General features: G+C 48.1%; 1 pseudogene and 1 gene segment (V, D, J or C); both read left to right on the top strand.

Moving 5' to 3' along the window:
• The first annotated feature begins 14,610 nt into the window (after window positions 1–14,610).
• Window positions 14,611–15,154, top strand: LOC141271580 (T cell receptor beta variable 12-4-like). The segment is given in 2 exon segments: window positions 14,611–14,704; window positions 14,841–15,154. Coding segments are annotated over 2 exon segments (408 nt in total).
• Window positions 15,155–18,557: 3,403 nt separating this feature from the next.
• LOC141271579 (elongin-A-like) overlaps window positions 18,558–25,006 on the top strand; it is a 113,013-nt pseudogene continuing 106,564 nt past the window's right edge.

Below are 25,006 nucleotides of genomic sequence, written 5' to 3'. Positions count from 1 at the left end.
CTCCCTATATATCACACTGAGTGACTATACAGCTACAGCACCTCCTTATACATCTCACTGAATGACTATACAGCTACAGCACCTCCTTATATATCACACTGAGTGACTATACAGTTATGACATCTCCCTATATATCATGCTGAGTAACTATACAGCAACAACACCTCCCTATACATTAATTGAATCTTTCACAGACTGACATTTTCACTCCCAATTTCAATCTGCTTCAGCACTGTGGTAGTACACCACAATTGCATTTTTCTGTCCCTATGTGGAATGAGCTGTGCCCTGCTATTCCTATACTGTACATGTATACAATGGCGTTCCTTGGCCGGCCTCCATCTTTTATACTGGCTATGATAGACCTCCTGTCCTGATTAACTGCGTGTGATGTGACAGCTGCAGAGCATTATGGGAGAAGCCCACATTGTCACACCAGATGCTATTGACTCGCACTCTGAGTCTTTAGCATTGTGTCCTCTGTGGATCGATCCACTCCTCTCTAGTCACATCACCTTGTCACCACTTGTTGCTTCTTAAAAAGTAAATGTCACTAATTTTTGCATTACGATCAAAGTTATATTAAAATATAATTTCATTGCACCATTCAATTGCTCAGTCATTTTCAGGAGATTTGAGTCTAAAGAGCTTATATGTCTCCAAAGGAGTCAAAGGGGCGTGTCTGTCTCTCTCAATTCGTCAAAGGGGCATGCATTTCTCCAGTTTAGTCTAGCTGGCCTTACACGTGAGATGGACAGCTGTCTTTGATGACTTTTCCATACATATGAACATTGGGCTCAGCCAACCTTATGTGTTCACAACAGGGAGAGAGGAGAAAGCTGCTGCCTAACTTTTCTGCCAGTGGCTCATCCTCCCTGAAAACTAAAGGATGAGGCATTTTAAGTCATTTCCAACTTCTTGATCCTTTTCATCATCTGTCGGGGGTTTAGATGCCCCCCATTCACATAAGAAGATCAGCCGATCCTGCCTTAAATCAAGGCCGAATTTCATTTAAAGTTTCTAGGAGGATGGGGGGATCTGTCTAATGAAGGGAAACTCACAATCTCAGACCCCCAAGAGTCAGAATGCTGTGGCATATCCTAGTGAATAGTCATAACACTATAAAACGTAAATATACCTGTAATAAGTATCTTGTCTACAATAAAAAAAAATCCCCAATCTCTGCACCGCCATGTCTCTGCCTTCTTCTCCTCCCTCCCGCCCCACTTCTACATGTATGGTCTCATACATTGCTGTCCAATCGCTACACAATAGGAGAATTCTTTCTTTTTTTGCAATATAGCGAATGAGATGAATGTAGAGTATGTATGATTTGCACAAAAATTCTTAAAACGTATATTCATCCAGGAAAGAGTTCATTCATAAGTTTCTGCGGGTGGGACATTACTTCCTCCGCAACGTTGCGTGGTGTCTTATGCCCTGAAGCAGCAGTGTCACCAATGTCTCCTGTACTGAGACTCCTCGTCTGTCTGCTCATCTCAGCATGTAAGTAAGCAAAACTATGTGACACTATGGCAAGTAGCCATCAGGTAAGCTGAGCCCTGGTCCAGGGGCAATATGTCCCAAGTGGCTTCTAAAGGGTTTTTATGACGACTGAATCCTGACTTGTCAACTGGATCTGCCAGAAAAGTCTCTTTGGTAGAAGTCAGACCCAAACTGATCCGATACGTGGAGGTACAAAGTGACCAAGTACCAGGACCGAGAACCATCGTTATTAGATTAGATTGGGCTTCAGTGGCCAGAACCCTACCGATCCGACGTTTATGACATACTCAATGGAGATCTCGAGGTGCCACTCTTCTATTGGTTCTGTAATTAAGAGTTTTTCCATAATGCTTCCGATATGTCAATGTCTACAAAGTGGTCTAACCAGTTATAAGAGTAAATCTCAATGACGTGACCATCAGAAAGAGGATGAGACCTCCAAGTCTTCTCAATCCTACAGGATGTGATGGAGCGACTCCCAATACTGGTGGCTGAGGTTAATACCATGGATTTTTCTATATACCAAGCACATAATTGTTCTGAATGGCTAAGGGAATATTGTGATGGCCTCAAACTAACCCTTCGCGTATCAATGTTATAGGTCATGGTCAGAAAGACACCATCATGCAAAAAAACCCAATGATAATGGCCACAGTCGAGTCAGAAGCTCTCATAGACTGTGAGCAGGTGACCACCGACCATAACTTCATGTTCTGGTACCATCAAAGGAGCCGCCAAGGACTGAAGCTGGTAGCCATATTGCAGAGGGATCAGAAACCCAATTATGAGAATGAGTACAAAGACCACTATGAGGTGGGATCCACAAGAGGATACAAGCAAAGCTACATGAAAATCAAGAACGTGACCTCCGAAGCCGAGGGGGTTTACTTCTGTGCTTCCAGTCTAGCACAGTGTCACAGAAGAGCGGCGAGGCTTTGATATAACCTCAAACTGTAAAGAAAAACCTCAGTCAGCTGCATAGAAAGAAGATGGGAAAGGATCAAAAATGAGGTCTGTAGTGTCAGCCTATAAGCGTCCATGTGGGGGCAGCACTGAGGGCAGCATAAGATACTGACTAAAGTACAAGCCTAAAAAAGCTACAAATGACGGCCAATAAAAGACACAAAGTCCATAAGAATAAAGAACCATCACCGTATGCCTGCAAAGTGGAGATTAGAGTCCCCACGTATCAGTGTCCTTATCCTGTACCCCGAGAGTCAGTGTCTTTATCCTGTACTCCGAGTGTCAGTGTCATTATCCTGTACCCCGAGTGTCAGTGTCATTATCCTGTACCCCGAGTGTCAGTGTCATTATCCTGTACCCCGAGTGTCAGTGTCATTATCCTGTACCCCGAGCGTCAGTGTCATTGTTTTGTACCCCGAGTGTCAGTGTCATTATCCTGTACCCCGAGTGTCAGTGTCATTATCTTGTACCCTGAGTGTCAGTGTCATTATCCTGTACCCCGAGTGTCAGTGTCATTATCCTGTACCCCAAGTGTCAGTGTCATTATCCTGTACACCGAGTGTCAATGTCATTATCCTGTACCTCAAGTGTCAGTGTTATTATCCTGTACCCCGAGTGTCAGTGTCATTATCCTGTACCCCAAGTGTCAGTGTTATTATCCTGTACCCCGAGTGTCAGTGTCATTATCCTGTACCCCAAGTGTCAGTGTCATTATCCTGTACACCGAGTGTCAATGTCATTATCCTGTACCCCAAGTGTCAGTGTCATTATCCTGTACACCGAGTGTCAGTGTCATTATCCTGTACCCCAAGTGTCAGTGTCATTATCCTGTACCCCGAGTGTCAGTGTCATTATCCTGTACTCCTAGTGTCAGTGTCATTATCCTGTACCCTGAGTGTCATTGTCATTATCCTGTACCCCGAGTGTCATTATCCTGTACCCCGAGTGTCAGTGTCATTATCCGGTAACCCGAGAGTCAGTGTCATTATCCTGTACCCCAAGTGTCAGTGTTATTATCCTGTACCCCGAGCGTCATTATCCTGTACCCCAAGTGTCAGTGTCATTATCCTGTACCCCGAGTGTCCGTGTCATTATCCTATACCCCGAGTGTCAGTGTCATTATCCTGTACCCCAAGTGTCAGTGTCATTATCCTGTACCCCGAGTGTCAGTGTCATTATCCTGTACCCCGAGTGTCAGTGTCATTATCCTGTACCCCGAGGGTCAGTGTCATTATCCTGTACCCCGAGTGTCAGTGTCATTATCCTGTACCCCAAGTGTCAGTGTTATTATCCTGTACCCCGAGTGTCAGTGTCATTATCCTGTACCTCACGTGTCAGGGTCATTATCCTGTACCTCAAGTGTCAGTGTCATTATCCTGTACCCCGAGTGTCAGTGTTATTATCCTGTACCCCGAGTGTCAGTGTCATTATCCTGTACCCCGAGTGTCAGTGTTATTATCCTGTACCCCGAGTGTCAGTGTTATTATCCTGTACCCCGAGTGTCAATGTCATTATCCTATACCCCGAGAGTCAGTGTCATTATCCTGTACCCCGAGCGTCATTATCCTGTACCCCAAGTGTCAGTGTCATTATCCTGTACCCCGAGTGTCAGTGTTATTATCCTGTACCCCGAGCGTCATTATCCTGTACCCCAAGTGTCAGTGTCATTATCCTGTACCCCGAGTGTCCGTGTCATTATCCTATACCCCGAGAGTCAGTATCATTATCCTGTACCCCGAGCGTCATTATCCTGTACAACGAGTGTCAGTGTCATTATCCTGTACCCCGAGTGTCAGTGTCATTATCCTGTACCCCGAGGGTCAGTGTCATTATTCTGCACCCCACGTGTCAGGGTCATTATCCTGTACCCTGAGTGTCAGTGTCATTATCCTGTACTCCAAGTGTCAGTGTTATTATCCTGTACCCCGAGTGTCAGTGTCATTATCCTGTACCCCACGTGTCAGGGTCATTATCCTGTACCTCAAGTGTCAGTGTCATTATCCTGTACCCCGAGTGTCAGTGTTGTTATCCTGTACCCCGAGTGTCAGTGTCATTATCCTGTACCCCGAGTGTCAGTGTTATTATCCTGTACCCCGAGTGTCAGTGTCATTATCCTGTACCCCGAATGTCAGTGTCATTATCCTGTACCCCGAGTGTCAGGGTCATTATCCTGTACCCCGAGTGTCAGTGTCATTATCCTGTACCCCTAGTGTCAGCGTAATTATCCTGTACCCCGAGTGTCAGTGTCATCATCCTGTACCCCGAGTGTCAGTGTCTTTATCCTGTACCCCGAGTGTCAGTGTCATTATCCTGTACCCCGAGCGTCAGTGTCATTGTCTTGTACCCCGAGTGTCAGTGTCATTATCCTGTACCCCAAGTGTTAGTGTCATTGTCTTGTACCCCGAGTGTCAGTGTCATTATCCTGTACCCCGAGTGTCAGTGTCATTATCCTGTACCTCAAGTGTCAGTGTTATTATCCTGTACCCCGAGCGTCAGTGTCATTGTCTTGTACCCCGAGTGTCAGTGTCATTATCCTGTACCCCGAGTGTCAGTGTCATTATCCTGTACCTCAAGTGTCAGTGTTATTATCCTGTACCCCGAGCGTCAGTGTCATTGTCTTGTACCCCGAGTGTCAGTGTCATTATCCTGTACCCCGAGTGTCAGTGTCATTATCCTGTACCCCAGTGTCAGTGTATTATCCTGTACCCCGAGTGTCAGTGTCATTATCCTGTACCCTGAGTGTCAGTGTCATTATCCTGTACCCCGAGTGTCAGTGTCATTATCCTGTACACCGAGAGTCAGTGTCATTATCCTGTACCCCGAGTGTCAGTGTCATTATCCTGTACACCGAGTGTCAGTGTCATTATCCTGTACCCCGAGTGTCAGTGTCATTATCCTGTACCTCTAGTGTCAGTGTTATTATCCTGTACCCCGAGTGTCAGTGTCATTATCCTGTACCCCGAGTGTCAGTGTTATTATCCTGTACCCCGAGTGTCAGGGTCATTATCCTGTACTCCTAGTGTCAGTGTCATTATCCTGTACCCCAAGTGTCAGCGTTATTATCCTGTACCCCGAGCGTCATTATCCTGTACCCCAAGTGTCAGTGTCATTATCCTGTACCCCGAGTGTCAGTGTCAATATCCTGTACCCCGAGTATCAGTGTTATTATCCTGTACCCCAAGTGTCAGTGTCATTATCCTGTACCCCGAGTGTCAGTGTCAATATCCTGTACCCCGAGTGTCAGTGTCATTATCCTGTACCCCGAGTGTCAGTGTCAATATCCTGTACCCCGAGAGTCAGTGTCATTACCCTGTACCCCGAGCGTCATTATCCTGTACCCCAAGTGTCAGTGTCATTATCCTGTACCCCGAGTATCAGTGTTATTATCCTGTACCCCGAGCGTCATTATCCTGTACCCCAAGTGTCAGTGTCATTATCCTGTACCCCGAGTGTCCGTGTCATTATCCTATACCCCGAGAGTCAGTGTCATTATCCTGTACCCCGAGCGTCATTATCCTGTACCCCGAGTGTCAGTGTCATTATCCTGTACCCCGAGTGTCAGTGTCATTATCCTGCACCCTACGTGTCAGGGTCATTATCCTGTACCCCGAGTGTCAGTGTTATTATCCTGTACCCCGAGTGTCAGTGTCATTATCCTGTACCCCGAGTGTCAGTGTCATTATCCTGTACCCCAAGTGTCAGTGTTATTATCCTGTACCCCGAGTGTCAGTGTCATTATCCTGTACCCCACGTGTCAGGGTCATTATCCTGTACCTCAAGTGTCAGTGTCATTATCTTGTACCCCGAGTGTCAGTGTCATTATCCTGTACCCCGAGTGTCAGTATCATTATCCTGTACCCCTAGTGTCTGCGTCATTATCCTGTACCCCGAGTGTCAGTGTCATTATCCTGTACCCCTAGTGTCAGTGTCATTATCCTGTACCCCGAGTTTCAGAGTCAATATCCTGTACCCTGTGTGTCATTATCCTGTACCCCACGTGTCAGGGTCATTATCCTGTACCCTGAGTGTCAGTGTCATTATCCTGTACCCCGAGTGTCAGTGTCATTATCCTGTACCCCAAGTGTCAGTGTCATTATCCTGTACCCCGAGTGTCAGTGTCATTATCTTGTACCCCAAGCGTCAGTGTCATTATCCTGTACCCCGCGTGTCAGGGTCATTATCCTGTACCTTGAGTGTCAGTGTCATTATCCTGTACCCCGAGTGTCAGTGTCATTATCCTGTACCCCAAGTGTCAGTGTCATTATCCTGTACCCCGAGTGTCAGTGTCATTATCCTGTACTCCTAGTGTCAGTGTCATTATCCTGTACCCTGAGTGTCATTGTCATTATCCTGTACCCCGAGTGTCATTATCCTGTACCCCGAGTGTCAGTGTCATTATCCGGTAACCCGAGAGTCAGTGTCATTATCCTGTACCCCAAGTGTCAGTGTTATTATCCTGTACCCCGAGCGTCATTATCCTGTACCCCAAGTGTCAGTGTCATTATCCTGTACCCCGAGTGTCCGTGTCATTATCCTATACCCCGAGTGTCAGTGTCATTATCCTGTACCCCGAGTGTCAGTGTCATTATCCTGTACCCCAAGTGTCAGTGTCATTATCCTGTACCCCGAGTGTCAGTGTCATTATCCTGTACCCCGAGGGTCAGTGTCATTATCCTGTACCCCGAGTGTCAGTGTCATTATCCTGTACCCCAAGTGTCAGTGTTATTATCCTGTACCCCGAGTGTCAGTGTCATTATCCTGTACCCCACGTGTCAGGGTCATTATCCTGTACCTCAAGTGTCAGTGTCATTATCCTGTACCCCGAGTGTCAGTGTTATTATCCTGTACCCCGAGTGTCAGTGTCATTATCCTGTACCCCGAGTGTCAGTGTTATTATCCTGTACCCCGAGTGTCAGTGTTATTATCCTGTACCCCGAGTGTCAATGTCATTATCCTATACCCCGAGAGTCAGTGTCATTATCCTGTACCCCAAGCGTCATTATCCTGTACCCCAAGTGTCAGTGTCATTATCCTGTACCCCGAGTGTCAGTGTTATTATCCTGTACCCCGAGCGTCATTATCCTGTACCCCAAGTGTCAGTGTCATTATCCTGTACCCCGAGTGTCCGTGTCATTATCCTATACCCCGAGAGTCAGTATCATTATCCTGTACCCCGAGCGTCATTATCCTGTACAACGAGTGTCAGTGTCATTATCCTGTACCCCGAGTGTCAGTGTCATTATCCTGTACCCCGAGGGTCAGTGTCATTATTCTGCACCCCACGTGTCAGGGTCATTATCCTGTACCCTGAGTGTCAGTGTCATTATCCTGTACCCCAAGTGTCAGTGTTATTATCCTGTACCCCGAGTGTCAGTGTCATTATCCTGTACCCCACGTGTCAGGGTCATTATCCTGTACCTCAAGTGTCAGTGTCATTATCCTGTACCCCGAGTGTCAGTGTTATTATCCTGTACCCCGAGTGTCAGTGTCATTATCCTGTACCCCGAGTGTCAGTGTTATTATCCTGTACCCCGAGTGTCAGTGTCATTATCCTGTACCCCGAATGTCAGTGTCATTATCCTGTACCCCGAGTGTCAGGGTCATTATCCTGTACCCCGAGTGTCAGTGTCATTATCCTGTACCCCTAGTGTCAGCGTAATTATCCTGTACCCCGAGTGTCAGTGTCATCATCCTGTACCCCGAGTGTCAGTGTCTTTATCCTGTACCCCGAGTGTCAGTGTCATTATCCTGTACCCCGAGCGTCAGTGTCATTGTCTTGTACCCCGAGTGTCAGTGTCATTATCCTGTACCCCAAGTGTTAGTGTCATTGTCTTGTACCCCGAGTGTCAGTGTCATTATCCTGTACCCCGAGTGTCAGTGTCATTATCCTGTACCTCAAGTGTCAGTGTTATTATCCTGTACCCCGAGCGTCAGTGTCATTGTCTTGTACCCCGAGTGTCAGTGTCATTATCCTGTACCCCGAGTGTCAGTGTCATTATCCTGTACCTCAAGTGTCAGTGTTATTATCCTGTACCCCGAGCGTCAGTGTCATTGTCTTGTACCCCGAGTGTCAGTGTCATTATCCTGTACCCCGAGTGTCAGTGTCATTATCCTGTACCCCAGTGTCAGTGTATTATCCTGTACCCCGAGTGTCAGTGTCATTATCCTGTACCCTGAGTGTCAGTGTCATTATCCTGTACCCCGAGTGTCAGTGTCATTATCCTGTACACCGAGAGTCAGTGTCATTATCCTGTACCCCGAGTGTCAGTGTCATTATCCTGTACACCGAGTGTCAGTGTCATTATCCTGTACCCCGAGTGTCAGTGTCATTATCCTGTACCTCTAGTGTCAGTGTTATTATCCTGTACCCCGAGTGTCAGTGTCATTATCCTGTACCCCGAGTGTCAGTGTTATTATCCTGTACCCCGAGTGTCAGGGTCATTATCCTGTACTCCTAGTGTCAGTGTCATTATCCTGTACCCCAAGTGTCAGCGTTATTATCCTGTACCCCGAGCGTCATTATCCTGTACCCCAAGTGTCAGTGTCATTATCCTGTACCCCGAGTGTCAGTGTCAATATCCTGTACCCCGAGTATCAGTGTTATTATCCTGTACCCCAAGTGTCAGTGTCATTATCCTGTACCCCGAGTGTCAGTGTCAATATCCTGTACCCCGAGTGTCAGTGTCATTATCCTGTACCCCGAGTGTCAGTGTCAATATCCTGTACCCCGAGAGTCAGTGTCATTACCCTGTACCCCGAGCGTCATTATCCTGTACCCCAAGTGTCAGTGTCATTATCCTGTACCCCGAGTATCAGTGTTATTATCCTGTACCCCGAGCGTCATTATCCTGTACCCCAAGTGTCAGTGTCATTATCCTGTACCCCGAGTGTCCGTGTCATTATCCTATACCCCGAGAGTCAGTGTCATTATCCTGTACCCCGAGCGTCATTATCCTGTACCCCGAGTGTCAGTGTCATTATCCTGTACCCCGAGTGTCAGTGTCATTATCCTGCACCCTACGTGTCAGGGTCATTATCCTGTACCCCGAGTGTCAGTGTTATTATCCTGTACCCCGAGTGTCAGTGTCATTATCCTGTACCCCGAGTGTCAGTGTCATTATCCTGTACCCCAAGTGTCAGTGTTATTATCCTGTACCCCGAGTGTCAGTGTCATTATCCTGTACCCCACGTGTCAGGGTCATTATCCTGTACCTCAAGTGTCAGTGTCATTATCTTGTACCCCGAGTGTCAGTGTCATTATCCTGTACCCCGAGTGTCAGTATCATTATCCTGTACCCCTAGTGTCTGCGTCATTATCCTGTACCCCGAGTGTCAGTGTCATTATCCTGTACCCCTAGTGTCAGTGTCATTATCCTGTACCCCGAGTTTCAGAGTCAATATCCTGTACCCTGTGTGTCATTATCCTGTACCCCACGTGTCAGGGTCATTATCCTGTACCCTGAGTGTCAGTGTCATTATCCTGTACCCCGAGTGTCAGTGTCATTATCCTGTACCCCAAGTGTCAGTGTCATTATCCTGTACCCCGAGTGTCAGTGTCATTATCTTGTACCCCAAGCGTCAGTGTCATTATCCTGTACCCCGCGTGTCAGGGTCATTATCCTGTACCTTGAGTGTCAGTGTCATTATCCTGTACCCCGAGTGCCAGTGTCATTATCCTGTACCCCGAGTGCCAGTGTCATTATCCTGTACCCCGAGTGTTAGCGTTATTATCCTGTACCCCGAGTGTCAGTGTCATTATCCTGTACCCCGAGTGTCAGTGTCAATATCCTGTACCCCAAGTGTCAGTGTCATTATCCTGTACCCCGAGTGTCAGTGTCATTATCCTGTACCCCAAGTGTCAGTGTCATTATCCTGTACCTCGCGTGTCAGGGTCATTATCCTGTACCCTGAGTGTCAGTGTCATTATCCTGTACCCCGAGTGCCAGTGTCATTATCCTGTACCCCGAGTGTTAGCGTTATTATCCTGTACCCCGAGTGTCAGTGTCATTATCCTGTACCCCGAGTGTCAGTGTCATTATCCTGCACCCCGAGTGTCAGGGTCATTATCCTGTACCCCGAGTGTCAGTGTCATTATCCTGTACCCCTAGTGTCAGTGTCATTATCCTGTACCCCGAGTGTAAGTGTCATTATCCTGTACCCCGAGTGTCAGTGTCAATATCCTGTACCCCGAGAGTCATCATCCTGTACCCCGAGTGTCAGTGTCATTATCCTGTACCCCACGTGTCAGTGTCATTATCCTGTACCCCGAGTGCCAGTGTCATTATCCTGTAACCCGCATGTAAGGGTCATTATCCTGTACCCCGAGAGTCATTATCCTTTACCCCGAGTGTCAGTGTCATTATCCTGTACCCCACGTTTCAGTGTCATTATCCTGTACCCCGAGTGCCAGTGTCATTATCCTGTAACCCGCGTGTCAGGGTCATTATCCTGTACCCCGAGTGTCAGTGTCATTATCCTGTACCCCGAGTGTCAGTGCCATTATCCTGTACCCCGAGTGTCAGTGTCATTATCCTGTACCCCGCGTGTCAGGGTCATTATCCTGTACCCCGAGTGTCAGTGTCATTATCCTGTACCCCGCGTGTCAGGGTCATTATCCTGTACCCCGAGTGTCAGTGTCATTATCCTGTACCCCGAGTGTCAGTGTCATTATCCGGCACCCCGAGTGTCAGGGTCATTATCCTGTACCCTGAGTGTCAGTGTCATTTTCCTGTACCCCGAGGGTCAGTGTCATTATCCTGTACCCCAAGTGTCAGTGTCATTATCCTGTACCCCGCGTGTCAGTGTCATTATCCTGTACCCCAGTGTCAGTGTCATTATCCTGTACCCCGAGTGTCAGTGTCATTATCCTGTACCCCGAGTGTCATTATCCTCTACCCCGAATATCAGTGTCATTATCCTGTACCCTGAGTGTCAGTGTCATTATCCTGTACCCCGAGTGTCATTATCCTCTACCCCGAATATCAGTGTCATTATCCTGTACCCCGAGTGTCAGTGTCATTATCCTGTACCCCAAGTGTCAGTGTCATTATCCTGAACCCCGAGTGTCAGTGTCATTATCCTGTACCCCGAGTGTCAGTGTCATTATCCGGCACCCCGAGTGTCAGGGTCATTATCCTGTACACTGAGTGTCAGTGTCATTTTCCTGTACCCCGAGGGTCAGTGTCATTATCCTGTACCCCAAGTGTCAGTGTCATTATCCTGTACCCCGAGTGTCAGTGTCATTATCCGGCACCCCGAGTGTCAGGGTCATTATCTTGTACCCTGAGTGTCAGTGTCATTATTCTGTACCCCTAGTGTCAGTGTAATTTTCCTGTACCCCGAGGGTCAGTGTCATTATCCTGTACCCCAAGTGTCAGTGTCATTATCCTGTACCCCGAGTGTCAGTGTCATTATCCTGTACCCCGAGTGTCATTTTCCTCTACCCCGAATATCAGGGTCATTATCCTGTACCCCAGTGTCAGTGTCATTATCCTGTACCCCGAGTGTCAGTGTCATTATCCTGTACCCCGAGTGTCATTATCCTCTACCCCGAATATCAGTGTCATTATCCTGTACCCCGAGTGTCATTATCCTCTACCCCGAATATCAGTGTCATTATCCTGTACCCTGAGTGTCAGTGTCATTATCCTGTACCCCGCATGTAAGGGTCATTATCCTCTACCCCGAGTGTCATTATCCTGTACCCCGAGTGTCAGTGTCATTATCCTGTGCCCCACGTGTCAGGGTCATTGTCTTGTACCCCGAGTGTCAGTGTCATTGTCTTGTACCCCGAGTGTCAGGGTCATTATCCTGTACCCCAAGTGTCAGTGTCATTGTCTTGTACCCCGAGTGTCAGTGTCATTATCCTGTACCCCGAGTGTCAGTGTCATTATCCTGTACCCCACGTGTCAGGGTCATTATCCTGTATCTCGAGAGTCAGTGTCATTATCCTGTACCCCGAGTGTCAGGGTCATTATCCTGTACACCGAGTGTCAGTGTCATTATCCTGTACCCCGAGTGTCAGTGTCATTATCCTGTACCCCGAGTGTCAGTGTCATTATCCTGTACCCCACGTGTCAGGGTCATTATCCTGTATCTCGAGAGTCAATGTCATTATCCTGTACCCCGAGTGTCAGTGTCATTATCCTGTACACCGAGTGTCAGTGTCATTATCCTGTACCCCGAGTGTCAGTGTCATTATCCTGTACCCCGAGTGTCAGTGTCATTATCCTGCACCCTGAGTGCCAGTGTCATTATCCTGTACCCCGAGTGTCAGTGTCATTATCCTGTACCCCACGTGTCAGGGTCATTATCCTGTACCCCAAGTATCAGTGTCATTATCCTGTACCCCGAGTGTCAGTGTCAATATCCTGTACCCCTAGTGCCAGTGTGATTATCCTGTACCCCGAGTGTCAGTGTCATTATCCTGTACCCCGCGTGTCAGGGTCATTATCCTGTACCCCGAGTGTCAGTGTCATTATCCTGTACCCCGAGTGTCAGTGTCATTATCCTGTACCCCACGTGTCAGGGTTATTATCCTGTACACCGAGTGTCAGTGTCATTATCCTGTACCCCGAGTGTCAGCGTCATTATCCTGTACCCCGAGTGTCAGTGTCATTATCCTGTACCCCAAGTATCAGTGTCATTATCCTGTACCCCTAGTGTCAGTGTCAATATCCTGTACCCCGAGTGTCAGCGTCATTATCCTGTACCCCAAGTGTCAGTGTCATTATCCTGTACCCCGAGTGTCAGAGTCATTATCCTGTACCCCAAGTGTCAGCGTCATTATTCTGTACCCCAAGTATCAGTGTCATTATCCTGTACCCCGAGTGTCAGTGTCAATATCCTGTACCCCGATTGTCAGTGTCATTATCCTGTACCCCGAGTGTCAGTGTCATTATCCTGTACCCCACGTGTCAGGGTCATTATCTTGTACCCCGAGTGTCAGGGTCATTATCCTGTACCCCGAGTGTCAGTGTCATTATCCTGTACCCCACGTGTCAGGGTCATTATCCTGTACCCTGAGTGCCAGTGTCATTATCCTGTACCCCGAGTGTCGGTGTCATTATCCTGTACCCCGAGTGTCAGTGTCATTATCCTGTACCCCAAGTGTCAGTGTCATTATCCGGTACCCCAAGTATCAGTGTCATTATCCTGTACCCCGAGTGTCAGTGTCATTATCCTGTACCCCAAGTGTCAGTGTCATTATTCTGTACCCCAAGTATCAGTGTCATTATCCTGTACCCCGAGTGTCAGTGTCAATATCCTGTACCCCGATTGTCAGTGTCATTATCCTGTACCCCGAGTGTCAGTGTCATTATCCTGTACCCCACGTGTCAGGGTCATTATCTTGTACCCCGAGTTTCAGGGTCATTATCCTGTACCCCGAGTGTCAGTGTCATTATCCTGTACCCCACGTGTCAGGGTCATTATCCTGTACCCTGAGTGTCAGTGTCATTATCCTGTACCCCAAGTGTCAGTGTCATTATCCGGTACCCCAAGTATCAGTGTCATTATCCTGTACCCCGAGTGTCAGTGTCATCATCCTGTACCCCGAGAATCAGTGTCATTATCCTGTACCCTGAGTGTCAGTGTTATTATCCTGTACCCCGAGTGTCAGTGTCATCATCCTGTACCCCGAGTGTCAGTGTCATTATCCTGTACCCCGAGTGTCAGTGTCATTATCCTGTACACCGAGTGTCAGTGTCATTATCCTGTACCCCGAGTGTCAGTGTCATTATCCTGCACCCCGAGTGTCAGGGTCTTTATCCTGTACCCCGAGTGTCAGTGTCATTATCCTGTACCCCGAGTGTCAGTGTCATTATCCTGCACCCCGAGTGTCAGGGTCTTTATCCTGTACCCCGAGTGTTAGCGTTGTCTCCACTTAGATCCCCCAGTCACACAGACACAGAGTGATGACGCTGATGTTACATGTCCGCCCTATAGTGCATCACAATTACCACCTAGGTTATACACCCAAGATCATTTGTGAAAGTGAAGGGTTAACTCAGATGTCCCCCCCCCCCCCCCCCGAGGTTTCCGCCCCTCTGATGGTGTTTGCTGCTCCTGACTCTTCACCACCATTGTCACCATGTCTCCTCCACAGCTTTTTCTCTGTCTGCTCGTCCCAGTCTGTAAGTTATGGGAAAGAAATCAAAGTTTTATCACAAAAAGAAGGTCTGGGGTCAGGGCCGGAATAACTTTAGTATTTTAAGGTTCAGGTCCATAACAAGAGGTGAGGTGGGACTTTTTGGAATAGTTCCTCATATGTTGGGAATTAGAGATGTTCTGGTGGGTAATCATCATCTTGTAAGGTTCCTCGTCCTTCCGCCTGGTAACTTTATTACTATATATGATCCCTATATACTCAGGTCTAGCCCAGGAGGACACCATCACTCAAAAACCAAAAGTTATCATCAACCAAACTGGTTCCGAAGCCGAGATAGACTGTGAGCAGGTGACCACAGACCATGACTACATGTTCTGGTACCACCAAAAAGTCAACGAGGGACTGAAGCTAATTGTGTCCAAGTTGCTGGATCAGGATCCAAACTATGAAGATGGCTCCAAAGAACTTTATGAGATGAGAAGAACGAGAGGAAAAAAGCAGAGCAGCCTGAAAATCAAGTCTCTGAAAGCCCAGGATCAGGGGGTTTATTTCTGTGCCTCCAGCCCAACACAGTGATACAGATGAGCTGGAGGGCCGTGATAAAACCTCCCCTCCTAATAAGAGGGGACCTCACATCAAAGATGTACGGTGTCACCAGGAACTTCACAAAAATAAAACTTGTCGCCAAAATAATAAAAAAAAAACAATCGAGTCACCATGTGGGGGCAGTACTGACTGCGATACAAGATACTATGTAAAACTGACTTTTTTAACTATAAAAGAACAAAAGTTTCAAAAAAAGTTAATTATCACTGCATGCCAGAATAGTACTCGTATCCGAAACACAACATACAGACAAAGTCAAGCACTTGATTTGCAATATGTCTATTAATTCATGAGTAATAAATGGCCATCACGACCTAAAATTGCATAAAAAGTCCTAAAAACAGACACATGGGTGATGGTCAGGTCCCTAATGATCATATAACTATGAAAAGATATTAAAATATCATATAAATAGTCATGATAATATAACAAAGCAAGATAAACAATGAAACAAAAACACTATTATTCCAAATTGGGAGAAAAAGTTGTAAAAAAAAACCAGCAGAAACAAAAAGTTTACATTAAGCAAAAAAAAAAAATACACAGTAATCCAAAAAAAAGAGAGGAGTGGACCCCCATTTAGCTGAATAAAATTGATATCAACAGGCTGGAAACATACTGCAAACCCAAGATAATGACGACCACCGCAGACCCTGACGCGCGTTTTGATATTGGTTTCCCAAAGGGGCTATTGAGAAATCAAATTAAAAACTAGAGATGGGCAAATCGATACATAGCAAATAATATTTGTTACACATATCTCAAACAGATCAAATTTGTCAAAATTCTAATTTTTTGGAATTCTTCAAAAATTCTAGTAAAATGATGACCAAAATGGTGGATTCTAAGGGTTGAGAGAAAGTGAAAAAAATGTTATTCTGTTATTCTCTCCTCAACCCTCCCTATATCTCTGTAACCGCCAGTGGTCCTCCAATCAGCTTCTGTCTTAAGTCTTCTCCTTTCTTCAAGCCATCATATGGGGCACAATGCACATCATTGACACTCCCCACATGACCATGTGAATTGCAACACACGTCATCAATAACATGCAGGGCGCCCCCCAGTGACAGCATGGGGCTTAGTGAAAAATGGTAGAACCGGAGGCTCGGAGAGAAGGTAGAAAGGAAAAGACAAAGGACCCGATTAGAGGACTGGTGGTGGTGACTGGAGAAGTATGGGGAGACCCGAGGAACATTCAATTTATGATGTTTCTTTAACCAAGATTCAATCTGCACCAAATAAATTTGATATAAATTGATTTTCTTGGCTGATTTTCAGCAAAAAAAAAATCAAAAAATTGCAATGCATTTCCAATGAAAAATATCTGAGAATACCAGGAATATTCGGTTACCCAAGTGAATACCCAGATCAGACCTCCCATAATAAGACCCCAGACCAGACCCCCTAATAAGACTCTAGACCAGACCTCCTAATACATTTCCAAAATACCCCCTAATAAGACCCTATAGCAGACCCCCTAAAAAGACCCCAGACTAGACACCCTAAAAAGATCCCATACCAAACCCCCTAATAAGACCCCAGATAAGACCCCTAATAATACCCCAGTCCAGACCCCCTAATAAGACCATTGACCAGCCCCCTAATAATACCCCAGACCAAACTCCCTAATAAGACCCATGACCAGACCCCTCAATAAGACCCTAGACCAGACTTCCTAAAAAGACCCCAGACTAGACTCCCTAAACTGAAAGATTACCCATACCGGACTGATTAACCCTTCCTGGTTCCTGCCATCACTTTCAGGCAATGTAAAGACAATGTCCAATAAGAGAATTGTTACATGATTGCAGATTTGTTTGTGAGCCCTGTAATACCCCATGTATCCTGTAGTGGCCACTGTAGGAGAAATGTGCAGTCACAGGTGTAGAGCCTGCAGCAATCAGATGATCACCAGCAGGATCTCCACCCAGAGAAGAGGAGGTCTGGGTGTGATTCCCCCTGACCCCTATAGGAGGAGTATTTCACCTCCATGGAATACAACCATGCTATCATTTACCATCAGCATGTCTCCTATGCTGAGGCTCCTGTTCTGTATTCTTATCCCACCCTGTAAGTATTATGTCTATCGGATGTAATAATGACTTATCAAATTACATTAATCTCTAAATATGTGGTTCCCAGCCTGCAGCTCCTCAGCTATTGCACAACTACAACTCCCAGCAGGTGGAGAACCACAGGTTATAATGATTAATTTATGCCTCATGGTCACAACTTCTTTGCAGGTCTGACCCAAAAAGTCACCATTTCCCAGGATCCCCCATTACTCATAGGAAAGGAGGGCTCTGAGGTGGTGCTGAGCTGTCAACAGCTGACAACAGACCATGACTATATGTACTGGTACTATCACAGCCGGGGGCAGGGGCTGAAGCTGATCGCCTTTATGCTCAGGAAAAACGAGCCCACCTATGAGGAGGGCTACAAGGCGGGCTACAAGATGGACAGGACGGATGGGGACAAGAACAGCTCTCTGAGGATCACCCCTGCTGCAGTCAAGCATCAGGGGGTTTATTTCTGCGCCTCCAGTGATGCACGGTGACACAAAGAGCCTGGGGGGCTTTGATGTAACCTCAGTCAATAATACTGAGAAACGCCAGCAGCTCGGATACACACATAACATAGAAGCAAAAAAAAGTGCAGGAATAGGCGTCAGCCCACAGGATGCAGCCCCCCAACCTCAGGTACATAAAAAAGCAAAAGTGGGGAACACTCAATGGCAAATTCCAAGCAAAAATCTGGTGTATTTATTGGCCCATGTGAACAGGTGGCAACGTTTTCAGCTCAAGAGCAAGTGCTTGATTAAAGTTCATTTGCTCTTGAGCCATTAATGATGAGCGACTGTGCTCGTTTAACCCTTTCGCTGAGCACGCTCGAGTGCTTTCCGAGTACCTTCGGCGTGCTCGTATATTAAGTTTGAGTCCATGCATCTGCATGGCTCTTAGTCAGCCTCAACGCATGCAGGGATTGCCTGTTTGTTAGGAAATCCTCACATATGTTGCTCCAGTCTAGCAGCCATAAATCATGCAGATGCAGGGACTTAAACTTTAATATATGAGCACGCCGAAGATACTCGAAAAGCAACCGAGCGTGATCGGCGAAATGGTTAAACGAGCACGGTCGCTCATCACTAGTTGCCACCTGTTCACAAGGGCCAATAAATGCACCAGATTTTTGCATGGAATTTGCAGAGTGCTGCCCGTTACTTTGCTTTTTCACCTCTTTGCGCCGTATCTGCAGACGAGAACTTTACTTCTTGATGAGCAGTTGAGCCGCACAAACCAGGAGGAGCGTTTCACTTCCTGAGAATGACACTGATCTCCTCCTTACAAGTCACAGGTAGACGTCACCCGCCGTCATGGCGTCCGTACACAGGATCCTATTCTGCGTCTTCCTTCCAGTCTGTAAGTATCAGGGCGGACAGAGTCAGTGATAAATCAGAAGAAGCATAAAGGATTTCCAGAAATATACTCTGAGCACATCTCACATCTGTATCCACTGGGATCAATATCTCCATCATCTATGTAATCCGATGTCCCATCTATGGTCGCCCACACGTCCATGATACTAATTAAGCCATAGAATGTGCGTTACACCCATCAGATACTGATGATGGATATCCAATATATAACGTTGTATTCTTTGAGTCCTGTAGCTTAAGGAACAAGACTGATAATGGCCGTTTCTTCTCCGCAGATCTGACCCAAAAAGTTACCATCACTCAAGCCCCTCAGCTTCTTATAGGAAAGGTGGGCTCTGAGGTGGTGCTGAGATGTGAACAGCTGACGACGGACCATGAGTGGATGTTCTGGTACTATCACAGCCGGGGGCAGGGGCTGAAGCTGATCTCCTCTATGCTCAGGAAAAACGAGCCCACCTATGAGGAGGGCTACAAGGCGGGCTACAAGATGGACAGGACGGATGGGGACAAGAACAGCTCTCTGAGGATCACCCCTGCTGCAGTCAAGCATCAGGGGGTTTATTTCTGTGCCTCCAGTGATGCACGGTGACACAAAGAGCCTGGGGGGCTTTGATGTAACCTCAGTCCCCAATAATACTGAGAGAAATGAGCAGCTCAGGAGAAGCATCAATCGCTCTCACAGATGTGATACAAAGTAACAAAAAAGTCAAAACATCAAAATAAAAGAATAACAAATCGATGTCAAAGTATAAAACATAAGGGTCGACCACCCTCTAATAAATCTGACCATCTCCACAGCGGCACGGAGAAGCTCAGACATAGAGGGAAAGGATTTATTAGGAAATTACTGAAAATTATGCCTAAAGCTCGAGCTCTGGAAGCTACTGGTTCATTATGGAGATCGGGCTGATGTACATGCAATGCGGCATAGGAAAAATATGAAGTTATCTCTCCTCCATATATCTCCAGTGTCGCCTATAAGTATCTACCCTCTAAGTTCCTCCAATAATAAAGCATTGCATCATGAAGAAACATGTTTGAGTCCTTAGACTTCTACTGTATCTCTAGTTAGAGGGATATTCCCTAATTCTTTAATGGCTAATATTGCAAAGTGCTTGCAAAAATAAGCAAATCTTACTTCTTATTAAATATTCTCTGCATTCAAAATTATCTGTGTCCTTCAATGCTGCTGAGCATCTTCTACTAACTGCAGGAAAGAGCGCACTGCCACTGATCTGAACTGTCAATAAATCAGGAGTGCACTGCCCTCACTCCCTGGCCATCAGAAAGTTGGGAGGCTCAGGAACAGTATGCATCTGAAGAAAGGATCCTGGGACCACCCCTTTAAGTTTATGGGCCACACTTAAAGGGTTTCTACAGGACCATTATATTTATCTTTTTATTATGGGCCTAAAAGCTAACAGGCAGGTTGTTGCTAACAGAAGCAACTACCCGCTTGTTCTACCTGTTGTCGGCTCCAAGCAGTCACTGACCGCTCCTGCCGGTAATTCAGCTGCTCCACGTCAACAGAGCAGCACTTCTTCTTATATGCTGCTCTGTAGATGGAGCGTGACTGCCGATGTTATGCTGATTGACAGCCGACTCCGTGCAGTTAGGCAGTGAGAAGCCAGGTGTCAATCAGTATGACGGCAGGACCTCATCAGCGCCGCCCTATTTGCCATAGTCACAGTGCAGCTTCTCCTTGCGTCAGATTGGCTGTCTGAGTTTTGCCTCTTGCAGCACTCCTCAGCACTGCTCCATCAGCGTGTTGCCTTCATTTGGCCTTAGGGGGAATGGCTGATCTCTGCAGGAAGTTAACCCTGCTGTGTCCTACAGAGATTAGGTTCTGTGACCCATCTTCTGCCAACAGGCTTTATATTAGGCAGCTCCTCCCAACACTCCTTGCCCGAACGTTGGTTCCTAGCACCTAGTTTATGCATTCCACCATATTCGGCTTCCCGTTAATGACCCGGCTGGTTCATTCGCCCTGTCTGACTTCTCTGCTCCTGACCTCGGCTACGTCTATCGAACCTGTGCTACCTGCCCTGACCATGGATTGTTTGACCAGATCTTCATCTCCCCACTCCTGTACCTCGTATCTGCGATCTCTTCTCAGCTGCTGTAGTCCCGGGGACTTCCCTGGGGTGGTACCTGGTGTGTATTGCCGACCCAGCCTATCCTCACAAGAGGTCCTAGTGAAGACCCGGTAGACACCTACTCAAGCCCATCCATGGTAAGCCCGGCCTGTGGTGCAGTGGGTCCACACCCACCAACGTCACACATGGACAGATAACTGTGTAATTCTTCATTTATCCTGTGGGGGAGCTGCTCATAAGTGAATTCATTCTTTTACGTTTTAATGTAGATTGGAGCTTTTTGTTTGGGGTCCCTAAAATGTAATAATCTCTGAAAGTTTATCAAAAGGATATGCTCCAACCCCTTTAACTAAGAACCTCTTGTGCAGTTTTGAGCATTTTTGCATAGCCGCAATAGATCATGTGCACTTGACGTGCAGGTGGATTTACAGTCCAGGTCTTTTTTTTCTACAGTTGTTTTGTCAAACAGAAATCTTTTTTTTTACCTTTTCTTTTTTATTTCAGAATGCAATAATCCATCTTAGAATGATGTGCACAGTATCGCGGAGTGGGATCTTCTAAAAGTGGCCAAACTGGATGATAATTGTGCTCGAGGGGTTAATGCAGAATTGATACATTTTATCATAAGAGTCTTCTAGAGTCAGGTCAATCCTAACCCTCAGCAGAAACAAATGTATCAGTTGTCGTCAGGGATCGCTTGTAGGGAGGACAAACGGGACCTCCGACCTTCCAAAGTCCCTTAAGATAAAAAAAATAAAATAAATAATTTATCAAATTTTCAGTGGGACAGGTGATACCTTCCTGATTGTTGGGCGTCCCACTCCCGTTGGGACATGCACCGATCGTCAATGCGGAGAATTGTTATCCCCCTTTACAGACACCCAAACACCACTCCATTCATTCTCTATGGAGCTGTTGGAAATATCTGAGCGCTCGACAGCCCCATGGAGGACGGATTGGAGGTCGCCATGTGCCCTGATGCTCCATTCTAATGGGAGTAAAAGTTCCCCGTTCAGCTGATCAGTGTAAGTGACGCGCCCCCTGGGCCATATTCTTTAGGGGAATACCCGGAGCCGGATCAGATGGGGGTTGTAGTCTCCGAGTGGCTGTGACCCGGTCCGTGCCCAGGGTGTCAAGCTCAGAGTATGTGGCAGTCCTACAGATGTTACAAAGTTCGTTATGTCGACTACGCCACCCGTTGGATTGCGGTCACTACGGCCGCCGCTGCAGCAGGGTCCGCTGAGGCTGATGGTGTTGGTGCAGCTTTAGATAGTATAACCCCCAACGGGAGGGGTATGGCCTCAGGGGGTCAGGTGCAGAGGATGGGGGTTGTGGTGGTGCAGCGTGGATGATGATTAAAGACAGAGTCGGGTTGTGCAGTTCAGGGTGTTTACTTACTGCAGATATTCCGGTCACTCCGGCCTTGAGTGACCACCCGAGCCGTGCTGCGTCCACCAGGTCCTGGATTCAGCCAACCCCCAAGCAAGTCCGGAGCGTGTCCCTGAGCCCTCCTTCTTGTCCTTTCTTCTGGCCGTCCCCACCAGGGATCCACCTAGGTCCAGCTCCCTCGGGCCTTCTGTTGGGAGACCCTTGGCCTTGGGTTCCCTGACCCTACATGTGGTTTGCCTTCAGGGTAGATGTGGTGGGTGGCCGTGGCAGATCCTGCCCACGGCCTCCGGTCTCTGGCTGAGGTGTGCTTTAGCCCCCACCAGTTTGGGATCCGGTACCCTCTTGCCAACTCTTCACCCTAGGTTTGTATGTGGGTTCTCAGAGTTCCTTCTTGTTTCCCCCTCTGGGTCTTTCTTGCTCCACTCTCACTCTCTCTGGGGCTTCTCTGCTTTCTGCTCTCTTCCTCTGACTCTGCAAAAAACTGATAGACTGACCCTGATCTAAGATGGTGCCCACCTTATATACTCCCTCTATGTGTGAGCTCAGGTGACCAGCACCCAATGAGCTCCTAACTTTACCCAGGCTGCTCCCCCTATCTGCCCCTACACTACTGGGATGTACCACCCCCCTCCCACTCCAGCCAGGAACAGACTCGGTCGTACCTGCACATTTCTAAGTGGGAGTACCGTTGGTCTGTTCCTCGGAAATGGGATGTGTGTAGTGCATGCAGCTTTCTGAGCTCAGTTCCACTCTCCATCCTTACCCGGGAGTGGAATATCACACCTCTGGGTTGAGGTGCAATACCCCTGTAGCAGCCGAATCCTCAGGGTGCTACATTCCCCCCTGGTAAATCACAGCACGTCCTCGGGCTGTAAGACATAAAAACACCAAAACATACAATTTTTGCATAAACAACATAATAAACACATATAAAACTTTTCATATAAAACTTTTCATAAATAACACTCTTGTCTTCTGGTACCTCCGGTCACGGTGCAACTGGTGACCGGGTAAAGTGCGACAGTTTCTCTAGAAAAATGGTTTTCCTATAAAACCGGTAGGGGGCGCTTTAGGAAGCGCAACTATATACAAGGGGATATGGCCGCTCTCAGTCCTCGGCCAGGTATTTAGGAAAGGGATGACCGCTCTCAGTCCTCGGTCAGAGGGATTAAGGGAAATACGGGTAACAGTTCAATTCTCTGGTCCCAACGGGGACTATATTTTAACTAGCAGCAGTAACAGTTCTTATACCCTGACGGGTAACTATGTACAGTCTCTTCACTACCGTACTTCAGCGACGGCGTCCTCCTGCTCTTTCTTTGTGATTAACTTTAGCTTCAGACCCGTCCGGGCACGTATGCTGGGCAAACAGATCTTCTCCCAGATGCAGCACTCTTGGTTTTATGGGCGCGGTGGTGGTGGCGCCCGGGTTGCCCAGGCCTTGCGGCCAGGCCTGGGGCACCTGGAAAGTGAAGGGCACCGTAAGGACGGCGGCGCCCTGGGCTACTTGGCCCTGCGACCAGGCCGGTGGCTCCGCGGAGGTAGGGGGCGCTGTTGGTATTGCGGCGCCCGGGGGTACTAGGCCTTGCGACCAGGCCGATGGTACTTCCTGCTTGGTCACGCTCGGGGTCGAGGCGTATGACGTCACAGGGGTCGCGGCCGCGGCTTCCGGTTGAGGCCTAGTCTGTGGCGGTGACGTTGCGGTTACGGGCACGGCAGGGGGTACTTCGGGCTCTGCGACGGGGAGCTGGGGCAGGTACGCGGTTTCCCGGTTTGGGGTAGAAACGTCCCCTTTACCTGCCTCCTTTCGTTCGGCTCCCTTCTCGGCGCCGTCTCCGGCCTTCAGTCCTCCTGCGCCATCCTCAGAGGCGGTCTGTCTCCTCGTCTCGGGTGGCGTGCTCCGCTGACGAGTCTCGGTCCGCTGGGCCATCTCTCGGCTCCACTCCGCCAACGTCTCTCGTTGCACCCGGGCCATCCTCCGTGCGAGGCCCTCCAGCGCAGTCTGTGCACACTCCCGACCTCGGGGGAGCTGTGCCAAGACCTCCACTAAGCCTAGTGGGGTCGTTGCTTCTAGCAGGCTCCTGACCAACGGGTCGGTGCTGCTCTGCTCTCCTCTCGTTGTCTCCAGCAGGCTCCTGGCCAGCGGGCCGGTGCTGCTCTGCTCTTCTTCCATCTCCGGGTAAGCTTCTTCTGGACTCAGCTCTAGGCTTCTTGTCTCCGGGTGCGCTCTCTCCAGACTGCTCCAGGCGACACCCATCTTTGCTCTCTCCTTCTCAGTCCTCCCACTTCGAGGGCGGTCCCGGGGCCACTTGGTGATTGTCAGCTCCAGGGGCAGTTCTTTCACGCTGACAGACACCTCTAGCATCACAGTCTCTGTTGGTGGGGGCGGTTTCCACTTTTGGCGCCATTTTCGGTCCTGGCCCACGATGGGAGGTGGCCTCTTGCCACCCTCTGGCACGCCCATAATGGCGTCCACTCTTCCAAGGCGGGAAACCTTTGGAAATGGCGGGAATCGTCTCCCAGTGGCGGGAAACTCTGCAGATGGCGGGAAAAAGCTGTTAATGGCGGACAACCGGCGGGAATCGATCTGTGACGGAGTCCGATGGCGGGGACCCTCCGGAACCGGCAGGAGACTTCTTTTTGAGGTAAACTTGTTCTTTTCTTCAGGCACGCAGTACCCGGGTGTTGCGGGCACGTGATCCTGCCGACTACGCCAAAGTTGACGCGCCCCCTGGGCCATATTCTTTAGGGGAATACCCGGAGCCGGATCAGATGGGGGTTGTAGTCTCCGAGTGGCTGTGACCCGGTCCGTGCCCAGGGTGTCAAGCTCAGAGTATGTGGCAGTCCTACAGATGTTGCAAAGTTCGTTATGTCGACTCCGCCACCCGTTGGATTGCGGTC

This window comes from Phyllobates terribilis, unplaced genomic scaffold (genome assembly GCF_046119375.1).
Source record: "Phyllobates terribilis strain yellow unplaced genomic scaffold, ASM4611937v1 Scaffold_5__5_contigs__length_657084704, whole genome shotgun sequence".
Classification (NCBI taxonomy): domain Eukaryota; kingdom Metazoa; phylum Chordata; class Amphibia; order Anura; family Dendrobatidae; genus Phyllobates; species Phyllobates terribilis.
The sequence above is the reverse complement of the archived record's forward strand: the minus strand, read 5'-3'. Positions and strand labels throughout refer to the sequence as shown.